At 43.7% G+C, this 27929-nt stretch overlaps 1 protein-coding gene across 3 annotated transcripts in view; it reads left to right on the plus strand.

Moving 5' to 3' along the window:
* Window positions 1-752: 752 nt before the first annotated feature.
* The window catches only part of TUT7 (terminal uridylyl transferase 7), a 125803-nt gene continuing 98626 nt past the window's right edge, over window positions 753-27929 (plus strand). For 2 of the 3 annotated variants that reach the window (XM_077474830.1, XM_077474828.1), the window contains exons 1-3: window positions 753-898; window positions 22866-23355; window positions 26292-26464. In XM_077474830.1, the coding sequence (XP_077330956.1) occupies window positions 22893-23355; window positions 26292-26464 (636 nt within the window). In that variant the 5' untranslated portion in view covers window positions 753-898; window positions 22866-22892. The remainder of the gene's footprint in view (window positions 899-22865; window positions 23356-26291; window positions 26465-27929) is intronic. The other variant, XM_077474829.1, reaches the window with a different exon arrangement.

The following is a 27929-nucleotide window of genomic DNA, read 5'->3' on the forward strand; positions in this document are numbered from 1 at the left end:
ATTCTAGCCCTAAACTTCCTCTGTAACACAAAACATGCAACCTGTAGAATTTTTTAAACGTCGCCTATTGAGATTGTTAAGGGTAGATGTTTGTCGTCATTCCACGAGCGCGTGCAGTTTTAAAGCGTGACATGTTGGATATCGATATACTTGGCGTAACATTATCTTTCACAATATAAAAAAAAAATTGGGATAACTTTACTGTTGTCTTATTTTTTAATTAAAATAAGTGTATTTTTTCCAAAGAAAGCGCGCTTGTAAGACCGCTGTGCAAATATGGTGTGACAGAATGTTTTGCAACAACCGCTATTCTATTCTCTAGGGTGTTAGAAAAAAAAAAATTATATATATATATATATATATATATATATATATATATATATATATATATATATATATATATAATATTTGGGGGTTTTAAGTAATTTTCGAGCAAAAAAATATATTTTTAACTTGCAAACACGTCTCAGAAAGTTGCTTGGTCCTTAATTGGTTAATGCTACAATAACACTCCTGACTAATAAAACAGTAAGCTGCTTTCTTATTCATTGCTTTATATCAGTCATAAAAGCCTGTCTTCACGGCCAGCTATCCCTATCCACAGAAGTAATGTCCTTTCTCACCCACATTACATTCCTAGCAATGTAACCACAATGCTACAAACAGCACCACTAGTGTTGCAGTACCCCCTCGCCTCCCCTCCGACATGTGCACAGCGCTCGTCACCAGCGCATGCTCAGTGCAACAGAAGAGGCGGAAGTGACGGTGTTCGTACACAAGCCAATCTCTTCCCGTGTCACCGGCTGCCTCCTTCCGGGTAGATAGAGCCGAAGTGCACTATGAAGAGGGGCTCATAAAAGCCGAGAGAAAGGCACAGAACTCCATGGCTGCTACGCAGGTGAGCGGATGGGGCTGTTTGCTTTCCTTTATTAGCACGTCCTGCTGTCTAGTAGTCGTTATGTTCCTGTCACCTTAGTGTCTGCTTATACTCCATAGACACACTGCTTGGCTTTATTTCCCTATCCATAACATAGGGCTCCCTGAGGATTCGTTTCATCAGCCCTTGAAGGGTTTCATCCTGTGCTGGAGCCCTCTGGAGGGGATGTTTACTGGAACAAACTTCTGCAAATTCCTACATTCAAGGGTGACATGTATAATGCACTATATATATATATATATATATATATATATATATATATATATATATATATATATATATATATATACTGATTTACCCGCCAAAGGATCTCCCATTTCTGTCCACCCTGTCCTTAGATTTACCCATTACACCTGTCTAGCAGGACAGAAGACCTGTTTTTACCTGCAGTTGGGTAATACAGGCCTTGTCCCTCCCCCAGCCTGTGATTAGATGGTGAATGGAGAAGCTACATACTGAGGAGTTCTCTCTGATCTCTCCTCCTATCAGCATGTTCATTGTTTGACCTGCAGCACTACTGGTTACTCTGTGCTGCCTTTCCTTCTCTCAGCTCTGTACAGGAATCGTAGGCGGCTATCAACTCAGCTTCTGTATTTAAGCCTTCTGCTGCTAGAGCTGTTTTTGCATTTTTTTATTTTCTGCTCACAAGCTAAACCACTTCAGCCTGGATGGATTTGCCCTCTTCCTGACAAAGCCATTTTTTTGAGATATGGCAGTGCGTCACTTTAAATGACAATTGCGCAGTCATGCGATGTTCTATCCAAACAAAATTGGTGTTTTTTTTGCTTTCTTTTGGTGGTATTTGATCACCCCTGCGGTTTTTATTTTTTGCGTTATAAACAAGAGACAATTTTGGAAAAAAAACTATATTGACATTTTTGCTATAATATCCCAATTTAAAAACAAAATTTTTTTTCTTCCATAGTTCAGGCAGATATGTATTCTCTTACATATTTTTGTTGAAAAAAATCGCAACAAGCGTATGTTGATTGGTTTGCGTGTCTACAAAATAGGGGATAGATTTGTCACTTTTATTATTTTTTCCTAGTAATGGAGGTGATCTGCGATTTTTATCAGTACTGTGATATTGCGGCGGACATATCGGACACCTGACACTATTTTGGGAACATTGACATTTATACAGCAATTGGAGCTAAAAATAGCCACTGATTACTGTATAAATGTCACTGGCAGGTAAGGGGGTTAACACTAGGGGGTGATAAAGGGGTTAACTGTGCTCCCTAGGTTTGTTCTAACTGTAGGGGGCTGGGTGGGACTGACTAGGGGAGACCGATCAGTGTCCATACTTGGTATGAACGCATGATCTCCTCTCCCATGAGAGAACCTGGAAGTGTGTTTACACACGCAGATCCTGGTTCTCGCTCTGTCACGAGCGATTGCAGGTGCCTGGCAGGCATTGCGACTGCCAGGGACACGAGGCGGGTGTGTGCACGCCTGCTGTGACATATAAAAGAAGCGACGTATGGCTACGGCGGTTTGCGCAGCCGTGCCAACTAGGGTTGAAACAACTAATCGATTATGAAATTAATCGATTACCATTTTCATAACCAAATCGGCCAGTAACATAATGGGGCTAAAAAAACTAAAGTTGGCCCTTTATAGTACAAAAGGAGCAAATAATTGCTACTGTAAATATTACTTTCACAGTTCTACAGTAACAAAATGAACCCCTTACAGTAGTGAGTATCTGTTTATTTTTTTGTACTATAAAGGGCAAATTTTTTTTTTTTTTTTTTTTTTTTTTTTTTTACCCCCATTACGTTACTAAACATCTTAGACCTAGTTCCCATATGTGTTTTTTGGTACTTTTTGCAGAAACGCACTACAGTTCATCTACATGGTTTCCTATGGGACACGTTCACGTAAAACGGTGCTTTTTTTTTTGCAGAAAAAAAGCATGTAATGCATTTTTGCAGCAATATGTTTTTTAATCTGCTTGACAACAAATTGGGCAAAAAAATGCAAATCGCCACAAAATCACGTGCGCAAAAATCAAAACGCACAGCAAAAAGCACTGCAGAAACAGATCAAAAGCAAACTGCATTGGTGTGCACCGAGCCTTATGCTGGCCACACGGATCAATTTTCAGACGAGAATATTCTCTATATTGTTTTTAACATTCTGTTTTTAAAATGAATCATTTCTGAACGCAAACCACATAGTGTCTGAAAATTCCTTTGACCAAGAAGTTTTCTATTTCCAAATTTTCCTGTCACTGTGGTTGAAAATGAACGTCAGCTTGACCCCACTAACGATTAGAAAATCGAACGAACGTTCTTAAAATAACTTTTTTTTTTTTTTTTTTTTTTTTTTTAAGGAAGACTTTGTTTTTAATAAAAAAAAATCAATTTGTGTCTGATATTTACCAGATTCGCCCTTTAATAGTATATACACTATATCTCCTCTAATAGTATATACAGTATATCTCTTCTGTCATTTTCAGAGTGGATTAGATATTTTACTCCCTAACCATATAGTTGGTTATTTATATTTACCACTGCATAGATATTTAAGAATAAATTACCTCAAAACAATAATCGGCCAACTAATCGATTATGAAAATAATCGTTAGTTGCAGCCCTAGTGCCAACCTGCCACAGTATAACTGCGGCGGCTGGTCGGCTAGCGGTTAAAATTAAAAAGGAAAAAATAAAATAAGTGTTCGCTCTGAAAATTACATAAAACCCCCAAAACATTATTTCCTGTCCATACTGGCTGGAAACACTGGGAGGTGGTGGACAAGGATCTGGGTCAACAAAAAGAAGGGGAGGAGACCTGACATGTTTTGCTCTGCTCCCTCCCCCCAGCGGCACCTTTTAAGTTTGTCCTGGCCCTGCAGCTGCGCAAGTGGAGCCTGGGGTACACGGCGGGGGACATGTGCGGGGGGTGGTTACCAGGGGTGTGTGGAATAAGGATGAGCTCTGGCATGTTCGCACAGCCCCTGTGCAGAGTCCGCCAGGAAGTCGGTGCTAATCACAGGCAGTGAGACACTTCCTGATCCCTGCAGCCACGAATCGGGACAATGTCTCGCTGCCTGTGATTAACGCAGCGCCGACTTCCTGTCAGGCTCTGCACTTGTGCTGTGCGAACACGCTGGAGCTCATCCATGGTGTGGAAGCAATTGGGCAGCAGCACAGCCACCTGAATGTTTCCACCTGACAGGATGGAGTCTGTTCGTGTGTAAAAACCCACTGCTATGAGGGTCATACGATGTACAGACATGGCAGCGAAAAGGGTTAGTTCACCTTTAACAAACTGCCTATGCAGATAAGTTAATAAATGAGGCCTAGTCGTTACTGCTCACCTCTGCCATCACAGGCATGAGCTCTCAAGCACTGAGCTCAGAGCTACTGCATCAGGGGAAAGAGAGTGTGTGTGGCAGTTTGAATTGGAGAAAAAGCTCATTACTGTGATGGTGGTGAGCAGTAATGACTAGGCTTCATTTGGCAATATCCTGGGAACATTTCAGTAAGGCTTCATGAAGTATGTAAATGGCCTACACCTATAGCAGGTAGGGTTGCACCGATACTAGTATTGGTATCAGTGCTGATATTGAGAATTTGCAGGCGTACTTGTACTCGTGCAAATGCTCCTATGCTTGACCCGATACCTGGGCAGTCAGGGGTGATCGTGCGGCGGTGGGGGGGGGGGGGGGGGGTTACGAACACCGATCTACTTGTATAACTTTCAATAAATCAGCTGACAACCACTTCTCTCCCGTGGCTTTCAGCTGCATTATTGAAATCTATACAGGGAGATCGGTGCTTGTAACCCCACCATGTCCTCTGGTCCCCCGCCATGACGTCCGTGCTCCTCAGGTCCCCCCTGGATCTGTCAGGACGGAAAGCGGAGGAACAGGTAAATCTGTCATTTGCCGGCTCCTTACTTTTCTGAATGCAGTCGGTGAACACCGACTGTCCTTTCATAACTGAGCATAGTAATCTGTATTTACAATATGTTGGTTTATGAATGGAGAGGGGCCACTATTTCCTGTCCATTCATCTTCAATGCAGCTGAGGCTGCAGAGAAAGAGACAGGGAAACCTGTATCTGCAGTCCCTTTCTCTGTCTCAAAGGAGATGTCAGGGGTTTTAGACGGGGCCGATAATAAAAAAAAAATGTAATACATATTTAAAAGGTAAAAATAAAATAAACGTACCCAGTCCACTGTCGTATGACATAAAAAACAGTATTGGTATCGGTACTTGTTCTTGGTCTTAAAGTGTCTGTAAACCCTTTACAACCACTTTTTACTACAGGCAAGCTTATAATTAGGCTTACCTGTAGCTACACTGGATATCTCCTAAACCATGCAGGTTTAGGAGCTATCCTTCTATTTGCATATGCACACGTAAGCAAACTAAAGCAATGGCACGTACTGTTGCTTCAGTTGTACTGTGCCGTTACCGGTGGCTTCTGCGCACATGCCCAGGAGTGATGTCATCGCGGCTCTTGCCAGTCACAGCGCCGGAGCTGCAACACCCAGAAGTAACCCCCCCAAAGCGATGTCTGCCACCGAATGGTAAATGAGGACTGCTGCGGGGGCTTTGATCTCAGGTAAGTAATTCATAATGACTTCGTTCCCCCGCATCGCTGGACCCTGGGGCAGGTAAGTGTCCGATTATTAAAAGCCAGCAGCTGCAGTATTTGTAGCTGCTGACTTTAAATTTTTTTTTTTTTAGGGGGTACCCCACTTTAACACAACCCTTGTATGTGACATCCAGTCAAAAACTGGAATTCAGCCTAAATAGAAAGTGATAAAGACCTATCTGGAGCTCTGCTGGTAGCAGACGTTTGATAGATGCTTGTGCATCAGGCCATCTTTTCTTTTCAGTAGTAAGTATGAGCTTGGCCATGTTTGAATACTAGTCTGAACCCACAAAGAAGTGGTCACCTGCACTGTGCCAATCAGAAGTGGCCAAGTCAATGACCACCCTGCAGTGGCACATATGCACACCCCTTATATGTGTGTGGTGGTGTGGAAATGCGCTGGCTGCTTATGATTGGCAAAGTACAGGTGACCAATTTCTAGTGTGGTCAGACCAGATTCCAAATACACCCCAGCTCTTTGCTATTGAGTAGCCCCACTCCTCCAGATTCCTTAAAGTGGTTGTAAACCCTCACATATACCCACTTAAGTGAATAGCCTCAGATGAGTTGTGTACCTCCTACATAAATTTCCTTGTTTATCTGCAGCCCTCTTTCCTACTCCCCCTTCAAAGGACATAATTGTCAAAATCCTTCTTCCTATGTCAGGAGCACAGAGGGTGGAAAGGCTGCAGTTAGTGTGTGAGAACTGATTGGAGGAAAGAAATCCCCCTCCGTCACACAGCAGAAGAGACATGTTGTGAATAGACTAGCTCCCTTCTGAACTCCCTTCCTGACACAAATGTTATCCCGTGTCTAGAAATGCTAAGAGGAACGAAGCATCTGAGAGAAACGATGCTTAGAGCTTTAGGGAGAGTTAACTATACACTACAGATATATGTGCTTTGCTCAGATTTCATGACTGAGGTTTACATCCACTTTAACCACTTGCTGAAAAATCACGTACCTGTACGTCATTCTGCTTCAAGTGGTTGTACTGGGGAGATGCAGGCATCACCCAGGTACCAGATTTTTTTTTTTTTTAGAGCCGATGGTTGGCTTTCTTGTAATAACTGATTATAACTATAACTGTAATAACTAAGCAATCGCCACTCAATTGTTATTACAAGCTGTGGGAGGGAACGTGGGAGGCCTGAGCGACTAACTGGCACGTCTGCCACCTAGCTGGAGACCCGAACAGGTCTCTGATCTAGTAACCCAGAAGCGATGTCTCAACGACATCGCCCCAGATTAAAGGCCCTAGATTAAAAAAAAAAAATTCAGTATTCAAAACTGCCAAACTTGGCATTTGGAATGATTTTTTGGTGCAAAGGTGGGATCCCGTGAGAAAAAAAATACCTGACGTGATTATTGCTGTCACATGGGATGTTTGCATTCCTTGTGACTGCAATAAGTGATCAGAATTTATTTTTATTTTTTAAAGGGACAGTGTTAATTTTTTTTAACGTGCCTCATCCCTCTGCGTTCGGGGGCGGAGAAGCAAACGCATATGCAAGCTGCTAATGCAGATGTAAACGGTGTTCAAACCAAATGCGAGGTTTTGCCACAATCGTTAGAGCGAGGGCAATAAAGTGCTGGACCTCCTCTGTAACTCTAAACTGGTAACCGTTACAATATTTTAAAGTGTCGCCTATGGAGATTCTAAAGTACTGTAGTTTATCGCCATTCCATAAGTGTACACAATTTTAAAGCATGACATGTTAGGTATGGTGTAACATCTTTTACATTCTACAAAAAAGTTGGGCTAAATTGACTTTTTATTTTTTATTTTAAATCAAAAGTATTTTAATGAAGTGCTTTTGGAGTGAAAATCCAACTAAACATGGTTTTCTATTTAAGATACATTAAAGCGGAGGTCCACCCTAAAATGGACCTCTGCTCATCGGAATCCCCCCCCCCCTCCGGCGCCACAATCGGCACCTTTCAGGGGGGAGGGGGGTGCAGTTACCTGGATAATCCAGGTAACTGCACCCACTTCCGGGATAGCTGTCTGCGGAAAGGGGCGTAGATTACGCCCCTTTCCGCAACTGCCTGCCCCTTTGCGCAAGTGCCCCGCTGCCTGCTGGGAAACACACAGTTCCCAGAGGCAGCGGGGACCGTCCGGATTGCGCCACGCGGCTCGCGCATGCGCAGTAGGGAACCGGGAAATTAAGCCGAAAGGCTCCATTTCCTGATTCCCATACCCAAGATGGCGGCGGCAGGACAAGACAGACGACCTAGCGATCGGCTTCGGGTGCCGACATCGCGGGCGCGCTGGACAGGTAAGTGTCACTATTTTAAAAGTCAGCAGCTGCAGTATTTGTAGCTGCTGGCTTTTAAAAAAAAAAAAAAAAACGCGGAGTCCCGGTGGACTCCCGCTTTAATAATTTAGTTTTGTAGCATGATTCTGCATATTCTGCAATAGTTACTTTTTTGGTAAACTCCTTCAATAAATGCAAGATAACATTCACTGCATTGATACATTCACACAATTTCACAGTAACCATGAGATAAAACAAAGTTCAGGAATATTCCTTTATCCCATTGTTTTGTAAATCTATGTACATTACAAACTGTATGATTGAATTGGTTCTGATATATCGCTGTTTTACTAACGTGACAGCTTATTCTAAATGGAAAACCTTCATTTTGTTTGCACATATATTAGAGTCTAACTTCCAGCCAGTTTAAATCCTTACATTTAAAGAGCACCTGTCATTTCGGATCCATCATGGCAGTGCCTGTTAGTGGGCATCCACTCACCTGCTGCCTCCACGTCCCTCACCTTGTATCCCTGCCACACCACCAGCTGTCCCATTAATGTGAATGGGACTGTCAGTGAGTTAACAGCGGGTCAGAGGTGGAGCTGCTGCGGGACAGATGACAGTTGCCCTTTAAAAATTAGGATTAAAACCAAGACTTTTTACTAGGGTTTTAAAGAGGAAGTAAACCCTGATGAGTTTACTTCCTCTTTCATTCCCTGCAAAGGCAAAGCATAATGGACTACTATGCATCGCATAGTAGCCCATTATGTGTCACTTACCTGACACAGGAGCCAGCGAAGTCACCGCTGTCCCCTGAAGTCCAGCGCATCCATCTTCTCGGTGGGGTCTCGCAGCTCCGCCGCTTTCATTCGGCGAAACCGCGATGACGTCACTCCCGCGCATGCGCACGGGAGCCGACACGCGCGGCAGCTCCATTGTTGTAAATGCTGCGCTCAGTGCGCCTGCGCACCGCGCCGTAGATAGCGGTGCCTGTCTTCGGGCAAATATCTCCTAAACCGTATAGGTTTAGGAGATATTTCATGGACCTACAGGTAAGCCTTAATCTAGGCTTACCTGTAGGTCAAAGTGGTTTGTAAGGGTTTACAACCACTTTAAATCAAATCCACCGTGTTCATAGCACTTCACTTTTTCCACATTTTATGTTACAGCCTTTTTCTGAAATGAATTCATTATTTTCCTATATATATATATATATATATATATATATATATATATATATATATATATATATATATATATATATATATATATATATATATATATATATATATATATATATATATATATATATATATATCTCATTTTTTATTTTAAGCAGAGCTGCTTAAGAAACTGAAGTTAGCCCACATTTTTTTGGTCTAATGTGAAAGATGTTACGCTGAGCATCGTGATCTTTATTCTAAGCAAAAAATCATGATTCTCATTTAATCCAGAATCGTGCAAATCTAGTCTATTCACACATGGAGTATGGCCTGGCCCCGCCATTACTTTCTCCTCCATTGGCTCACTGGCTGTGATTAGCAGCAGCGGCCATTTGCGGCTGAAATTTCGGTGCATCCCTAGTGCAAATACCTGTATTGTACAGATATCTGCACACCCCCCTCCCCCTGAAAGGTGCCAAATGTGACACCGGATGAGGGGGGGGGGGGGGTTTCCGCAAAGTGGAGGTTCCATTCCAGCTTTAATTTTTCACGATGTAAGGTAAAAACCTTCTGCCTTTGATGTTATGACCTCTTTCCAGTCCTCATTAATTGCCCATCACTGTTGTAATTAGCCTCTCTAGCCTCTCGCTGGATCTTGGAGAGGCAAGGTCAGATGTTTAGGAAGGAAGATGTCAGTATGTACACACTAGAGAAGCCTATGTTCAGGTGAGATTTTATTTCAGGTTTTTTTTTTAACTGCTGTAGCAATAACTGATCATCATAAGCTGACCTCGCATACCAGTTGGATGAGTTTCTTCTCCTCCCCATGCTGCCTAAGCTCTTTATGCACGGCCTGGTGCCTGAGCAACATGTCAGCAGATAGAGTGCTATGGTTATGCAAATAGCAACTCTGAGAACATCTGTTTGCATAGCCACCTCATAATGATTCTAGAGAAGAAAACTGGTGAAAATGGTGTTCGCTGACCTCCTCTGATATCAGTGGTATGTCAGTTGGTTTTCAGTAACTTTTGTGTTGTGTTTTTCATACTTGCCGCAGATTTTTTTGATTTTTTTTTTACAAACTGCAGCCACAACATGTGAGCCTGTTATTGCAAGATAAGGCAAACCAACACAGTAATAGAACTACACAAATACCTAGTTAAAACAAAAACATTTGAACGTGTCCAACTACGCTTCAGAGATGAAAAGGATACAATAGAGGCTCATTATTGGTGCTGGGCCATGTGATTGAGCACTCTCACAGGTACAAACTTATGTGGGAGTATGGCATAACATGAGAGAGAGCGAGGTTTTACTATCTAAAGTTAAAACAAGGCCAAAAGAGTTAATAGATGGAAAGATGAAACACAATTACTGAAGTTTTGTGTGACTGCCCTTTGCCTTCAAAACGGTCTCAATTCTTCTAGGTACAGTATCTCACAAGTGAGTACATCCGTCGCATGAAAAGATCAAATATTTAAAAAAATGTGACAACACTGAAGAAATGACACTGCATTGTAGAAAAGTAGTGAGTGTACAGCTTGTATAACAGTGTATATTTGCTGTCTCCTCAAAATAACTCAACACAACCATTAATGTCTAAACCGCTGGCAACAAAAGTGAGTACACCAAATGAGAATGTCCAAATTGGGCACAATTGGCCATTTTCCCTCCCACATGACTCGTTAGTGTTGCAAGGTCCCAGGTGTGTTAAATTTGGTGTTATTGCTCTCCTTCTTACTGGTCACTGGAAGTTCACCATGGCACCTCATGGCAAAGAACTCTGAGGCTCTGAAAAAAAGAATTGTTGCTCTACATAAAGATGGTCTAGGCTATAAGAAGATTGCCAAGACCCTGAAACTGAGCTGCAGCAAGGTGGCCAAGACCATACAGCTGTTTAACAGGACAGGTTCCACTCAGAACAGGCCTCGCCATGGTCGACCAAAAGTTGCGATCACGTGCTCCATGTCATATCCCGAGGTTGTCTTTAGGAAATATACGTATGAGTGCTGCCAGCATTGCTGCAGAGGTTGAAGGGGTGGGGGGGTCAGCCTGTCAGTGCTCAGACCGTACGCTGCACATTGCATCAAATAGGTCTGCACGACTGTCATCCCAGAAGGAAGCCTCTTCTAAAGATGATGCACAAGAGAGCCCGCAAACAGTTTGCTGAAGACAAGGTGACCAAGGACATGGATTACTGGAACCATGTCCTGTGTTCTGATGAGACCAAGATAAACTTATTTGGTTCAGATGGTGTCAAGAATGTGTGGTGGCAACCAGGTGGGGAGTACAAAGACAAGTGTCTTGCCTACAGTCAAACATGGTGGCAGGAGTGTCATGGTCTGGGGCTGCATGAATGCTGCCGACGCTGGGGAGCTACAGTTCATTGAGGGAACCATGAATGCCAACATTTACTGTGACATACTGAAGCAGAACATGATCCCCTCCCTTTGACTGGGTCACAGGGCAGTATTCCAACATGACAACCTCAAACACACCACCTAACACTACCACTACCACTGCCTTGCTAAAGAAGCTGGGGGTAAAGGTGATGGACTGGCCAAGCCTGTCTCCAGACCTAAACCCTATTGAGCATCTGAGGGGCATCCTCAAACAGAAGGTGGAAGAGTGCAAGGTCTCTAACATACACCAGCTCTGTGATGTTATCATGGAGGAGTGGAAGAGGACTCCAGTGGCAACCTGTGAAGCTCTGGTGAACTCCATTTGTTGCCAGAGGTTTAGACATTAGTGGCTGTGTGAGTTATTTTGAGGGAACAGCACATTTACACTTGTATAAGCTGTATACTCACTACTTTTTATTGTAGCAAAGTGTCGTTTCTTCAGTGTTGTCACATGAAAAGATATAATAAAATATTCATAAAAATGTGAGTGGGTGTACTGTCTTGTGAGATGCTGTATACTTGCACACCGTTTTTTAACCTTTTGCCGCCCGCCCTATAGGCAATTGACGGTGGCAAAGTGGTTTCATAATCCTGATCGGACGTCATATGACGTGATCAGGATTATGAGCCGCTGCGCGCCCCCGGGGGCGCGCATCGCGGCGATCGTTGTTGCGGGGTGTCAGTCTGACACCCGGCAACTACGATCTCGGTAAAGAGTCTCCGACGGAGACTCTTTACCACGTGATCAGCCGTGTCCAATCACGGCTGATCAGTGTAAATGGGAAGAGCCGGTGATCGGCTTTTCCTCACTCGCGTCTGTCAGACGCGAGTAGAGGAGAGCCGATCGTCTGCTCCTCTGACGGGGGGTCTGTGCTGATCGATTATCAGCACAGCCCCCCCCCGAGGATGCCCACACTGGACCACCAGGGACGCCACCAGACCACCAGGGATGCCCAGCAAAAGGTAATCCTCCCTAGACCACCAGGGATGCCAGTCAGCATAATGGATGCCAATCAGTGCCCACAATGGGCATCACTGATTGGCATGCATTATTGTTTGGCACTGATTGACATCCATTAGTACAGTATAACACCTGTGCCGCCCATCATTGCCACATATCAGTGTCCATCATTGCCACATATCAGTGTCCATCATTGGTGCCACATCATTGGTGCCCATCAGTGAAGGAGAAAACGTACTTATTTACAAAGTTTTGAAACTGAAACAAAAAAAAACTTTTCAAAATTTTCGGTATTTTTTTATTTGTAGCGCAAAAAATAAAAACCGTAGAGGTGATCAAATACCACCAAAAGAAAGCTCTATTTGGGTACAGTGTAGCATGACCGCGCAATTGTCATTCAAAGTGCAACAGCGCTGAAAGCTCAAAATTGGTCTGGGCAGGAAGGTGTTTAAGTGCCTGGTATTAAAGTGGTTAAGGAACTTGGCAGGTTGTTCCAAACATCTTGGAGTACTAACCACAGATCTTCTGTGGATGTAGGCTAATTCTTCTGTCGCTTCATGTGATTCCAGTCAGACTGTCGATCAGGGCTCTGGGGGCCAAACCATCACTTCCTGGACTCCTTGTTCTTTACACTGAAGATAGAGGTGTGTGTGTGTGTGTTTTGTGTGTGTGTTTTGTGTGTGTGTTTTGTGTGTGTGTTTTGTGTGTGTGTTTTGTGTGTGTGTTTTGTGTGTGTGTGTGTGTGTGTGTGTTTTAGCAGAACTTTACAAATAACTTGATAAAAAAAAATGTTCTTTAGCAAGGAACCTACATTTCACAAAAATGATGCTACCAAAATCAATGTGTGCTCCAGCTTTGCTCCTGACTTTTTTTTTTTTTCCCTTGCTGTAGGCTGCCATTTTGCTGAAGCCCTGAGCAGCAGTGAATGCCAAAGCGGAAACAAAACCCATCGATTTTAGGTTTCAAAAAGTTATTTTCCTGAAATGCTGGGATTGCTAACTGTCACATTTGCTTGTTTCTTCAACCAAACTGTCAAACTATCAAATGGCTGGTGTCATCACGGATCACATGTGCAGCACCATGGCAGTTGCAGATCAAACAGAAGCAGCCTCCTTGGCTGTGAAGGATAGGAAGGTTTAATTCCACTTTAAGGCTGCCAGCAGATCAGATTCTATGAATTCGGCAGTGCCTAAAAATATGGAAAAATTGAGCATGTGCAGAACAGTGTATTACTTGATTTTAAACCGTATAGGTGCTACTTTTTAAAAGCGACATATTGCGTTTAAAAACACATACCTTGTACTCATCTAGGTGGATGCAGCATCAATCCCCCACCACCTCTGCGGTGAGAACTGGGCGATCAAACTCCCCTGATTGCTCTGATCGGCACTTCGCTCTGTGCAAAGAGCCACCACTGTCGGTTTACAGATCTCTGCTCTGTCCTGCCTCTCCAGCACTCACTGGACTGCTGGCAAGGGTGCTGCTGGCTCAGTCTCCCAGCAGCATAGCTGAGAGGCTGTGCCAGCTACTGATCCAGGCATGTGAGAGGTTCCCTACTGTAAAGTTAGGATCTTTCTGCAGCCTGTACCTGCTGAGTGTCCTCAGTGGGAATTGGCCCACTCCACTGTTGACTGAAAATGGGTTGTAGGAGTGCAGAAGTATGGCCAGAAAAGCTTTGGCCGTACTTTTTAATGTTTTAAATGGCTATACCTGCAAAGGGGGCCAACCTGATGTGATCTAGCAAGACTTAATTTTCTGATTAACATTCCACTTTAATGACCTTAGCTGTATGTTTGGGGTGATTGTCCTGCTGCAGCATAAATTTGGGGCCAATCGCATGCCTCCCTGATGGTATGGCATGGTGGATACATGTCTGCCTGTATTTCTCAGCATTGAGGAAACCATTGATCCTGACCAAATCTCCCAACTTCATTTGGGCCCCAAACATGCAGGGAACCTCCACTATGCTTTACTGTTGCCTGCAAACACTCATTGTACCGCTCTGCAGCCCTTTGGTGAAAAAACTGCCTCCTGACCCAGCCAAATATTTGAGATTTTCTGCCTCCTCAGTCCAGAGCACCTGTGGCCATTTTTTCTGAATTCTATGTTTTTGTGCATAGTTGAGTTGCATAACCTTTGTGTCCTTGTTGAAGGTATGGCTTTCCTTTGCCGATCACTGCGGCCACTGTCCTCAATGTTAGCCATTTCTTTGTGCTTGAAGAGCACATCTTGAAACCCCAATCTGCTTTGAAATGTTTGCCTGGGAGTGACCTTGCTGATGGAGTATAACAACCTTTGTGCCTTGTTGTGCTCAGTTTATGGTATAAGACCTGTGGCATGAAACGGTCTCCCACAACCAGGACTCGAATGCTGCCTTGCACGCAGCTGTGAACAGACAACATGCCCCTAGTGCCGCTCCATCACATGATTGTAACTTAAAAAGCCCACAAATGGAAGCTTCAGTTTAATGTCCCCCATGACCCCATTGTTTGTAAAAGGGGGGGGGGGAGCTTTAGAACTAATCTGCCCTCCCTTTTAGTAGAGGCTCAATGAGTCTTTCCTCGCATCTTGGCATACATGCTTCAATATCCATTCCCACATCCAAACCTTTTAAATTATTGAAGTCTCATCCCTCTGCCTTCCAATAGAGAACACGTGACTCCCTTGCTGAAGAACTTGACCCCCTAGCCACCGAAAAGTTGCCAAAGCTGACAGGCCAAGCATAAATTTACACTTGCAAATAAGCAGTGTACAATATTGCCCAGGAAACTTAATACAGCGGGACGCTCACACAAACCAATTTGTCTACGTACCAGCAACGGGAATCTCCTCAAACCCTGTCAAAATCACCTCTTGCTGATTTCCTTCCTTCCCTATATGCCAAACCAACCCCTTTTTTCTACTTGCCGTGCAAACCAATTATTCTGAGAACTTCAACTCGGGCACCCATATCAACAAACGTTTGCACTCCCTTATTCATAGGGACCAAGTAGGTGATGTGTCTTCCTGTAGGCTGTCATGCGACTTCCACCTGGCTGTTATTTAACTATAGGCTGTGAGGGAACTGGTTAAACTAAGAAAATATACCACTTTAACCACTAGTCGACCAGCTGCTGCAGTTATACAGCTGCGCAAATCGCTGTAGTCTCTCCTTTAGGATGTCACCCTAGGCATGTGCCCACAGGAGGTCCTCGGAGCCGATGCGCTTGCCCGCCGCAATGACTGCCGGGCACCTGCGATAGCTCGTGACAGAACGAGAATCGGGATGTGTGTGTATAAATGCACAATTCCCGGCTCTCTCGGAGAGGAGACCGTGTGTTCATACTAAGTATGGTCTAGGTTCTCCTCCCCTAGTCAGTCCCATCCCCCTACAGTTAGAACACACCTAGGGAACACAGTTAACCCCTTGATCACCCCGTAGTGTTAACCCCTTCCCTGCCAGTGACATTTATACCGCAGTCAATGGCTATTTTTAGCTCTGATCGCTGTATACATGTCAGTGGTCCCAAAATAATGTCAAGTGTCCGCTCTGTACACCGCAATGTCTGTCTTGATTACTAGCTACTATTAAAAAAATAAATAAAAAAATTAAATTGCATCTATACCCTATTTGTAGATGCTATAACTTTTGTGCAAACCAATCAATATATACGCTTATTGCATGTGTGGTTTTTATAGTGCAAAAAATAAAAACCAGAGGCGATCAAATACCATCAAAAGTAAGCTCTATTTGTGGGGAAAAACATGGCAATTTTTGTTTGGGTACCACACTGCAAGACCGTGCAATTGTCAGTTAAGGCGACGCAGTGCTGTATTGCAAAAAATGCTCTGGTCATTAAGGAGGTAAAACCTTCCGTGGCTGAAGTGGTTAATCCAGCATTTCCACAATTCATTCAAGTAACAAGTGCAGAGCCATTCTCTGCTCACTCGCTTATCAAAAAATAAAATACACCCTCCAAGTGTTTTTATCAACATTGGTCAGCGGGGTGAGAGATCAAAATACATTGTAACATTTTGTTTTTTAGATCAAAGGGATGAACTTCTGTCTGCAAACAAGGTCAATTTAACCACTTAGACTTATGCCGCGTACACACGATCGGAATTCTCGTCGGAAAAAGCTCTGATGGTTTTCCCGACGGAATTCGGCTCAAGCTGTCTTGCCTACACACGGTCACATCAAATGCCGATCATTTATAATGCGGTGACGTACAACGCCTATGACGTGACTTGAAAAGAAGTTCAATAGCCAGTAGCTTCTGTCTCGTAGTTGAATCTGAGCATGCGTGATTTTTTGCGTGTCGGAATTGCATACACACGATCAGAATTACCGATAGAAAGTTTTTCCGTCGGGAAAATTGAGAACATGCTATCAATTTTTGGCTGGTGGAAATTCGGAACAGCTAAATTCCGATGAGCATACACACGGTCGCATTTTCCGATGAAAAGCTCTCATCTCTCTTTCTGGCAAGAATTCCGGTCGTGTGTGTACGCGGCATAAGCCTTTTTCTGACACCTGTTGCTTAAGAGTTAAAATCAGTATTTTTTGCTAGAAAATTACTTGGGGACCCCCAAACATTGTAGAGACCCTAGAGAATAAAATGTTGATTCTTGCGTTGTGACATCTTTCACGTTACACAAAAAAAATTGGGCTAACTTTACTGTTTTTTTTTTTTTTTGTTTTTTTTTGTGCATTTATTATTGTACCTCATGGGACACAGAGCCACAGTAACTACTGTATGAGTTATATGGCACCTTCAGGTGATGGACACTGGCACACCCTAGACAAGAAGTTCAATTCCCCATATAACTCCTCCCGTTACTGGGAATAGCTTAGTTTTTTCGCCAGTGTCTTAGGCAACGGTTCCCATCAGCAGCTCTCCTCCTTTCCTCCACTCCAGCCCTCCTCCATGTGATCCGGTCGGACTGTAGCCCGCTCGTGCGAAAAAACAATCTATTTTAAAGAGCCCACTTCCTGTTTTGGGTTCACTAAAGCCTCCTCAAGCCTTGTGTGCCTTTCCTGTCCATTCATTACTAGAAAAGCTTGTGTGGGATCACCCAGCATTTTTTCCCTCCTAAAAAGTTTTCAACACTTTATCCTATGGAGGAAAAATGTACTAAGATGTGGAGTATACCAGTTGCTATATCCTCTGTGAATAAAGGTTTGACTTGTCTGGTTGACAATGGGCACATGCTTGGGGATCCAACTGATAAAAAAAATTGGAATTCCTGTTTAAAAATCATTTTTTCCTTGGCAGGTTCAGTGGCTCAACCTGCAGTGGCGGCAGTTGGGCTATGTCAATTCTTGAGAGACCATTTGAAACAGGTGCTCTAGGTTTTCCCTGAACAGCAGGCCCAGGAGTTAGCCGAGCTGCCAGCGGCTTTGTTTTACTTTTGACACAATCCGATTCTATTCTTCAAACTTCTCACCTTACACCTGGGTTGTGTAGACTTGGGTTACATATGCATAGACTCTTATGGTTGAAAAGTTGGTCAGCCGAAGCGCCATGCAAAAAGCTCCTGGATGGTTTTCCTTTCCGCTGTGAAAATCTGTTTGGGGGTAGATTTGGACAAATATATCCAAAAAATATCAAGTGGGGAAAAGTACCCTTTTGCCAGTTAAAAAGGAAACGTCTCTCATTTAAACTGGCTCTTTCTCCAGTGGCAGGGGCATCAGCCTCCAGGCAGTCGCAACGGCCTCCACTGTCAGGTTCAAAAGGTAAACCTCATGGTCAACCCCAGGGTCAAAAGAAATCCTGGGGGAGGAAACCCACAAGACAGAACGCTAAAGCCTCTTTATGAAGGGGTGCCCCCGCTCGCTTGAGTGGGAGTTGAAGACCTCTGCAGTTCTCAAGGGTCTGGCAGGAAGAATTTCGTGACAGATGGGTGGTCTCCACAATAGCGCTAGGTTACAAACTAGAGTTCAGAGAATTTCGTCTCCTCATTTCCTCAGTTCAAATGTCCCCAAAGATCAGAGAAATCTTTCTAGCATTAGACCTACTTTTGTTGCAAAAAGTGATAGTTTTCAAGGGTCTGGCAGGAACAATATCAAGACGGATGGGTGGCTTCCTCAATTTCTCTAAGTTCCTGTCTCCTCGTTTTCTCAGATTAAACGTTCCCAGAGATGCAGTGAATAAAGTCTTTCTAGCTTTGGCTCATGCCTTTTCTGAGTGATATCTGTGGTCCCCATGGAAGAGCAGGGGTTGGTTTTATTCAAACCTTTTCACTGTGCCAAAACCCAATGGAGATGTCAGACCCATTCTAGATCTCAAAGATCTAAACCGGTTCCTGAAAATTCGCTCTTTTCGCATGGAATCAATCAGATCAGTAGTCTCCATCCTACAAGGAAGAGAACTTCTGGCATCAATCAACATCAAGGATACATACCTGCATGTGCCTGTTCCCCCCGCTTACCATAAGTATCTGTGCTTTGAAGTATAAAAAACGTCTTTTTTAGTTTGTAGCCCTGCCTTTCGGTCTAGCTACTGCACCTCGGGTGTTTACAGAACTTCTGGCTCTTCCTCTGGCCAGATTAAGGACTTGAGGTATAACATAGCATACTTAGAAGACCTGCTCTTGATAGACCAGTCGTTAGCCTGCTTGGACCAAAGCATGGTCACCAGTCAACTACCTGGAATACCTAGGTTGGGTCCTCAACCTAGAGAAATCTTTAAAGACCGTAAGATTAGAGTACTTGGGTCTGGTTATAGATACAGCCCAGACCCAGGCAAAGATCAGTGCCATAAAGGAGCTGGTTCAGGTGGTCAGGGCAAAGAAGGGTCCTTCCATTCGCTGTTTGGGAAGATGGTGGCTTCATTCAAAGCAGTTCCCTATGCTCAGTTTCATTCGGCCTGGAACAAGAAGGTCCAAGCACTAGCTTTTCCAATGCATTTGTTGCCAAATGTACGCCAGAGCCTCAGTTGATGGAGGAGATCCGAGAATCTGCAGAAGGGGAAATCCTCCTTACCGGTTACCTGGAAGATGGTAACAGATGCCAGTCTTTCAGGTTGGGGAGCAGTCCTGGAAGAGGTCTGTCCAGGGGAAATGGTCCGGAACAGAGGACCTTGCCCATCAACATTCTAGCGATTCGGGCAGCGTGTCTAGCCCTAAGGACCTGGACATTCAGGTTGCAGCATTCTCCTGCCAGGATTCAATCCGACAATGCCACAGCAGTGACTTATATCAATCACCAAGGGGGCACCAGAGGTCAGACAGGGAGAGGTAAACCATATCCTAATCTGGGCAGAAAAGTATGTGCCGTGCATATCGGCAATCTTCATTCCAGGGGCAGAGAACCCCTTAAGTCGCCAGCAGTTGTTCCCGGGTGAATGGTCCCTTCACCCGACATCTTCCTGGCTATATGCCAAAGATGGGGGATCCTGGCCGTAGATCTGTTTGTGTCCAAGTTTAAAAACAAAGTCGACAACTTTGTCAAGAACAAGGGATCCACTCGCATGCGGAAGAGATGCGTTAGTGACCCCGTGGGATCAGTTCTCACTGATTTATGCATTCCCTCCATTTCTGCTGCTACCTCGACGACTTTGCAGGATCAAGCGGGAAAGGAGGTCGGAAGATCTTGGTATGCAGAAATGGTAAAGATGGTGGTAGGGGCCCCATGTCCAGACCTGCCATCACAGGGGGACCAGTGTTCCATCCTACTTTACAAACGCTAAATTTAACAGTTTGGCCATTGAAACCCACATTCTGAATTGTGGCCTTTCAGACTGTGTCTACTTTGATTAATGCAAGGAAGCCAGCTTCCAGAGTCATTTGAGTCTGGAAAGCATATGTTTCCTTGTGTGAATCCAGGGGTTGGCATCCTAGAAAGTTTCTGCATTATCGGTATTGTTTCAACGTCCGCTTTCTTCACATTCTTAGGTCCGAAGCTTTATACAGGGGGAAACGTGGCTTAGTCCACCTGTTAGAGCACCCCTGAACCCTTGGGACTTGAATTTAGTTCTATTGGCATTACAGAAACTGCCTTTTGAGCCGATACAACATATTCCTTTGGTCCTTTTTAACAAGGAAGCTAGTTTTTCTGGTAGCCATTTCTTCTGCAAGAAGGATATCGGAGTTGGTGGCTCTTTCTTGTAAAGAGCCATATTTAATCATTCACAAGGATAGAGTAGTATTGCGTCCTCATACTAGCTTTCTGCCAAAGGTGGTTTCAGGTTTTCACCTTATTTTATTTTTCCAGAACCCTGTTCTAAGGAAGAAAACTCACTACATTTTTTGGATGTAGTCAGAGCAGTCAAAATCTATTTGAAGGAGACTGCTCAGATTCGGAAAATTAATGTTTGGTTTATGTTTCTTGAGGGTCCAAGGAAAATACAGGCATCGTTGAAATCCACTATTGCCAAATGGATTTGGCAAGTAATTATTCAAGCTTGTGGCTTAATGAGGGAGGTTCCACATTCCCAACTCAAAGCGCACTTCACCAGGGATGTTAGTGCTTCGTGGGCAGTGCATCACCAAGCCTCCATGGCTCAAATCTGCAAGGCCGCAACCTGGTTTTCAGTCCATACATTCACCAGATTCTATCAGGTGGATGTAAGAAGGCATGAGGATATCACCCTTTGGGTGCAGTGTACTGCAGGCGGCAGTATAGGTCCTCAGGTCTGATTTAAATCCTACTTTGTGTCCCCTCCCCTCAGGTGGCATTGCTCTGTGACATCCCATACAGTAATTACTGTGGCTCTGTGTCCCGTGATGTACGGTAAAGAAAATAGGATTTTTATAACAGCTTACCTGTAAAATCCTTTTCTTGGAGAACATCTTGGGACACAGAGGTCCCTCCCCTCTTTCTGGTTACACGTGTATTGCTTTGCTACAAAACTGAGGTACTCCCGTTAGGGGAGGAGTTATATGGGGAATTGAACTTCCTGTCTAGGGTGTGGCAGTGTCAATCACCTGAAGGTGCCATATAACCCATACAGTAATTACTGTGGTTCTGTGTCCTGTGATGTACTCCAAGAAAATGATTTTACAGGTAAGCTGTTATAAAAATCCTACTCCCCCCCCCCCCCCCCCCAAAAAATGTCTTTCAAAGACCGCTGCGCAAATAGACCCCTTTCACACCACACCGCCCATAGTGCGGACGGTAAAACGCCGCTATTTTTAGCGGCGGATTTGTGGCGCATTTCGGCCGCTAGCGGGGCGCTACCCCATTGATTTCAAAGTGGAGGAGCGGTAAACACGCCGCTCCTTCACCGCTCCAAAGAAGCTGCTGACAGGACTTTTCCCTGACATCCTGCCAGCGCACCGCTGTAGTGTGAAAGCCCTCGGGGCTTTCACACTACAAACAATGGTGCAGCTTTTTTAGGGCAGATTGCAGACGCAATTTCTAACACTATAGCGCCTGCAAAACGCCCTGGTGTGAAAGGGGTCATACAGTAACATAAAAAAATTGCAACAGCCACCATTTTATTCTACAGGGTCTCTGCTAAAAAAGTGTGTGTGTGTGTGTCTAAGTATTTTTCTAGCAAAATAGGATTTTAACTTGAAACCGACAAGTGTCAGAAAAAGGTTTAGTCTTTAAAGTAGAACTATAGGCAAAACTTTATTTTTCATTTTGGATAGAGTAAAGGATGTTCATAACCTCTGACGGTTTATTTTTTGCCATCTGTGTCCCATTGGGGAGATTTCCCTTTTACTTCCTGTCCCATAGCCAAAACAGGAGGTGAGAAAATCCCTGCAAATTAAGGGAATCTCCTGGGGGGACCCCAGGTCACCAGAACTAGTGTACCCTTTGGAATATTTCCCCTCTGTTACTTTTCTGGGGACATCCTAAAAATATTTTTTTTTTTTTTCACTTTTAATGATAATGGTAAACATGACAAATAGAGGGTGAATTTCCCTAATGGGCAGTACAGACAGAAATATAAACGGACAAGCATTCGAATCCCTCTCCACTCCATCCACAATTTAACAAAAAAGTGTTTTGTTTTTAGTTCCTTTTGCTCTAAAAGACAACAGTAAAATGTTTATAGTTGGCTCAGGGCTGAGGAATGTTGTGATACTTGGCAGACTTTATTTTTTGTTTTGTTTTTGACCGCTGTCGGCTTGAGCAGAGAATTCTCTGCATAGAAAGAATGGGGAAAATGCTTTAAGATCCTGGGGGGAGGGGGATTGCGATCTCGATTTTTAATGATTAATCGTGCAGCTGTACTGTGTACATAGAAACTGAGGACCTCTGTATCACTACTGCATATGTGCTCAAGGGTTTGTGTTCTAGTAGTGTGGTGAGGTGCCATTGAAAATGAATGGCACCTCAGTACTCCAATATGTATATTTCTTTTACCATGCATTGTGTGTGTGTTTGTGTTATTTATAATATACTCCAAGATGAAGAGCAAAAATTTAAACCACCAAACCTGCCTTTATCAAATATAAGATTGTAAAAGCTCTACCATATACCTTTTTTTATAGCTGTCATGCCTTTGTTGTGTTGTACATCATATGTGCCTGTTGTGTGAAAGTATATAATAATGAACAGGCTATTGCTTTTTTTTTTCTTTATTTTTTTTTCTTTCAGGCACGATCTTAGACTGTCTCTTTTAAAATGGGAGATGCTGCCAAGCGAGTAAAAAACAGGGGTTTCATGGATGAAGAGGATTTTAAAAGAAGTCCTGGCAAGCAGTCCTATTTGGCTCATGATGGCCATGGGAACAATCTAGGAAGGAAGCTAGATGCTCAAAAGTCTAAACCTATTCCTTACAGCAGCAGTCCCCGGAATGGGAGTTCTCAGAACATGTTTAAAAATTTCAGCCCAGGGGGGCGAGCAGGTACTAATCATAAAGATGAAGGTAAAAGGTGGTCAGCGGAAGAGCAGAGAAGTTACAATGATAACTGGCGGGAAAGAAGACCACAGGCTTTTAACAGAACAAGGAATGATTCAACTGGTGAAAGAGGTGACGATGGCTGTAGGTGGCAGGAGGCTGTGGACCGACGAAACCAGTTGGGGAGATCTCCGATGCAGAAAGGTGCCTTTCCTGAAGATGTGTCCGATCACACTGGCATTTCTGGTAATCTCATGTTTAATTTTTAGTGTTGTAATTCTAGTGTGTGTTGTGGGCTTCTTCTCCTTCTTCTCCTTCTTCTCCTTCTCCTTCTCCTTCTCCTTCTCCTCCTCCTTCTCCTCCTTCTCCTTCTCCTTCTCCTTCTCCTTCTCCTTCTCCTTCTCCTTCTCCTCCTCCTTCTCCTCCTTCTCCTTCTCCTTCTCCTTCTCCTTCTTCTCCTTCTCCTTCTCCTTCTCCTTCTCCTTCTCCTTCTCCTTCTCCTCCTTCTCCTCCTTCTCCTTCTCCTTCTCCTCCTTCTCCTTCTCCTTCTCCTTCTCCTCCTTCTCCTTCTCCTCCTTCTCCTTCTCCTTCTTCTCCTCCTTCTCCTCCTTCTCCTTCTCCTTCTTCTCCTTCTCCTCCTTCTCCTTCTCCTCCTTCTCCTTCTCCTCCTTCTCCTTCTCCTCCTTCTCCTTCTCCTCCTCCTCCTTCTTCTCCTCCTCCTTCTTCTTCTCCTCCTCCTTCTTCTTCTCCTCCTTCTCCTTCTCCTCCTTCTCCTCCTTCTCCTCCTTCTCCTTCTCCTCCTTCTCCTTCTCCTTCTCCTCCTTCTCCTTCTCCTCCTTCTCCTTCTCCTTCTCCTTCTCCTCCTTCTCCTCCTTCTCCTCCTTCTCCTCCTTCTCCTTCTCCTTCTCCTCCTTCTCCTTCTCCTCCTTCTCCTTCTCCTCCTTCTCCTTCTCCTCCTTCTCCTTCTCCTCCTCCTCCTTCTTCTCCTCCTCCTTCTTCTTCTCCTCCTCCTTCTTCTTCTCCTCCTTCTTCTCCTCCTCCTTCTTCTTCTCCTCCTTCTTCTTCTCCTCCTCCTTCTTCTCCTTCTCCTTCTTCTCCTCCTCCTTCTTCTCCTCCTCCTTCTTCTCCTCCTCCTTCTTCTCCTCCTCCTTCTTCTCCTTCTCCTTCTTCTCCTCCTCCTTCTTCTCCTCCTCCTTCTTCTTCTCCTCCTTCTTCTCCTTCTCCTTCTTCTCCTTCTCCTTCTTCTCCTCCTCCTTCTTCTCCTCCTCCTTCTTTTTTTTTTTTTTTTTTTTTTTTTTTTTGTTGGGTGAAGGGAGTGCATAAGCAAGCTGTGCAACACAAAAGCTCTAGGTTATAAGAAATATAAATTGTATATATAAAAACCTGAGTATATAGTGCATACTGAACAAATGTGCCTACAGTAAGTGTACACAACCATTTGTTCAGTATTATTCAGAGGTTTACACTTCAACGATCAAGTGATGAAGCTGTATTTAGTCTCACACATTTAGACACTGGTACAAAAAAGTGTCTAGATTTTTCACTTGGCTATATATAATGCTTTTATTTTACAAAGCAACTGTAAGAACCAGATCCTTCCTAACATTTTTGAAAGCGATACAGCCCTTTTGTATACAGAAGGTGCTGTGGTCCAAATCCATATGCAGTTGGCTAGCTGCATGAGGCATTATAAGCATTATAAGTTTCTTTGCATACAGTGTTGCATCACGGAGCAGTTGCCAGTTAAAGTAGTGTAGTGCTAAATGGCAAAAAAGGTCTAGTCCATGAAGGCCTAAAATGGTTAAAAAGGCATAATTGAGGCTTATTTTGTACATGTAAAAATTAATATAATGTGCTTAAATGCAAAATTCAATATTGGTTATACTTGTAATTCCAAATTCTATAAATTGTTAGAACACGAGATTAAGGTCACTGAAGTTGGACAGTCTTGTGGTTTCTGCTTAGACGGTGTTTTTCCTTTTAATTGCTGAAAATAGTGGTTTTTAATCCTTGTACAAATCATGGCACTGCTTCAAACCTCTACCTCAACATTTGCTTATCTGCTTGCCGGCTCCTGTAAGTCCATCTTCACTCCACTATAAGAAGGTACAAGTTGCACTCCGTAGTTGCTTATCTTGTTACAATAATGGGTTATACATGTAATCTCCAGCAGAAAAACCACACTCTCTTTAAATGGGTTTCACCCTGATGGTCTTGTTCACAAGGTTAGGGTCTTTTATTGACAGAATAAAGTAACAAGACTAGTTAACTATGGAGTGCGAATCTCCCCACCTTTACAGTGGAGTGAAGATGGCTTACAGGAGCCGGCACCTGGAAGATCATCGAATGTTAAGAGGTAAAGGTTTGGAGCAGTGCCATGATTTGGGTATGTCTAGATTTGTACACACATTAAAAACTTGGCCTTAAACTCTAATCCATGTGGGTTTTCACCCTTCGACGACTAAGCTCTATGGGCAGAGTGAAATGTGTTGGGGGGGGGGGGTGTTGGCCTGGTTGGAGTCCAGGCTGAGGCTGTCATACACATTCCTATGGGTTTTTTTTTTTAGAGATGTGTGGCTTCCAGGACTTTTCCCTTTTCCATTAGATGTCTAGAGTCCTTGTCTGTACCCGAAGCGATTGATATATATATATATAAGATGACCAGGTGAAGCCTTAAAGAGGAAGTAAAGGCAAAAAAAAAATTAAATAAAAAACACAACCTGTAAGGCAAAGGCATAATGAGCTAATATGCATAGCATACTAGCTCATTATGAATAACTTACCTGAGAACGAAGCCCCAAAGCAGTCCTCCGTCTTCCTCTTCGCTGCTGCAATGTATTCCGGAGCGACTTCCGGGTCTCGCTTCTCCGGTGCTGTGATTCGCCGGAGCCGCGGCGATGTCACTCCCGCGCATGCGCACGGGAGCTGACACTCGCGGCATATAGCCGTGGTGGCTGTCTTTGGGTAAATATCTCCTAAACTGTATAGGTTTAGAAGATATTTCTTGGACCTACAGGTAAGCCTTAATCTAGGCTTACCTGTAGGTCAGAGTTGGTTGTAAGGGTTTACAACCACTTTAAGCAGCTCCTGTCGGTTTGGTCACATTATTGCATGCCAAGTTCTAACTTTCTAAGTTGTCTGAAGTGCTTTACAGGTGTACCCATATATATTTTGTATTTCAGCAGCACGAAATAAACAAAAGCGTGACAGACGTCGCTGCAAGTCTGAACAGGAAGAGGATGATTGCTTAGAAAGCCCAGTAATAGATGAGTCAACATTGTCTGAAAAGGAGCTTCTAGGACTCCAACAAGCAGAGGAACGCTTAAAGCGAGACTGTATTTACAGACTGAGACGGGTATGAGACACATAAGCCAACTATATTCTTTAGACAGTATTGTATTTCACTTTCTTAAAATAGCAAGGTTATGATACGTGACGGTTTATTCTTGGATCATAAGTAACAGAAAATATCCTGTCGCTTTTTGTTTTCTATTTTCTTTTTTTCTTTATCACTTGTTCATAATTTTTTAGTCTTTTTAGGTTTTTCATTGAATTTCCCTGTTCTGAAGAAGAGTGGTATTCATGAATTGGGTGTGGTCACTACATTTCTACTTTCCTGAGGCAATTTTTCTTGCTGTTGGGCATTTTGTTATGACAGTCCTAACAGAATGTTTTTGCTTTTTTTGGACTTCGTCGATGAGGATTTCTGTCACTTTAATGAATATCTAATGTCCTGTACACATGGTCGGACTTTCCGATGGAAAATGTGAGATCGGATCTTGTTGGGAAATCCGATCATATGTGGGCTCCATCGGCCTTTTTCCGTCAGAATTTGAGAGCAGGATCTAAAATTTTCCGACAACAAAATCCGATTTGTTTAAATTCCGATCGTGTGTAGATAATTCCGAAGGACAAAGTGCCACGCATGCTTAGAATAAATTACGGGACAAAAGCTATTGGCCACTGCCCTCTTTATAGTCCTGTCGTACGTGTTGTAAGTCACTGGGTTCTGAACAATCGGATTCGACAACTTTGTGCGACCGTGTGTATGCAAGACAAGTTTGGGCCAAAATCAGTCGGATTTTGTCTGAATGTCCAACCGTGTGTTCAGGGCATAATATGTATCAATTGGTTGGCAAGAAGCCACCCAGCCCCCCCTTTTATTTTTTTGTGTAAAATATAAAGGATGAGGTTGCATCGAGTAAATTAATATCTAACATTTTGTTTGGAAAACCGCTATTACATAAAAGTATATGCTATCACAAGGGGGTTAATAAACCTCTGTGATGGCATTGGGCAGGTGACAGGTACTTTTTGGAGACAATAGGGGTCTAACCCCAATGTCTCCCCTGCCCCTTTACACCATCTAACCAAGCACAGTTTGGCTTGATTACATACCGTATTTATCGGCATATAACACGCACATTCATTTTAAGAGGGAAGTTTCAGGAAAAAAACTTGAATTTTAAATAAGCAACTTAAGCAAAATAAGGGCCAGTGCCCATTTGCAGCCTCACCATTGCCATCAATGCCCATCGGCAGCCTCAAGTGCAATCAATACAGCATCATCAGTCCACATCCATGCAGCCGCCTCGCCATTGCCATCTGTGCAGCCTACAGGGGACAAGAATGGGGGTGGGACCAGTGGCAACAAATTACATAAAATTAGAATCTCCTATGATAGACAGAACAGTGGTCCAATGGCGTGCCAGGAGACTGGACTTCCTATTACAGAGGCCACCAAGTAAAAAGGAGATTCTCGCTGTATGTAATCTAAGGGCACTTGTCCCACCCCCCTCCCTGTCCCCTCTGAGGCAGCT

Source organism: Lithobates pipiens, unplaced genomic scaffold (assembly GCF_037356315.1).
Source record: "Lithobates pipiens isolate NorthernLeopardFrog02 unplaced genomic scaffold, aLitPip1_a1.2 Scaffold_13, whole genome shotgun sequence".
In the NCBI taxonomy this organism is placed as follows: Eukaryota; Metazoa; Chordata; class Amphibia; order Anura; family Ranidae; genus Lithobates; species Lithobates pipiens.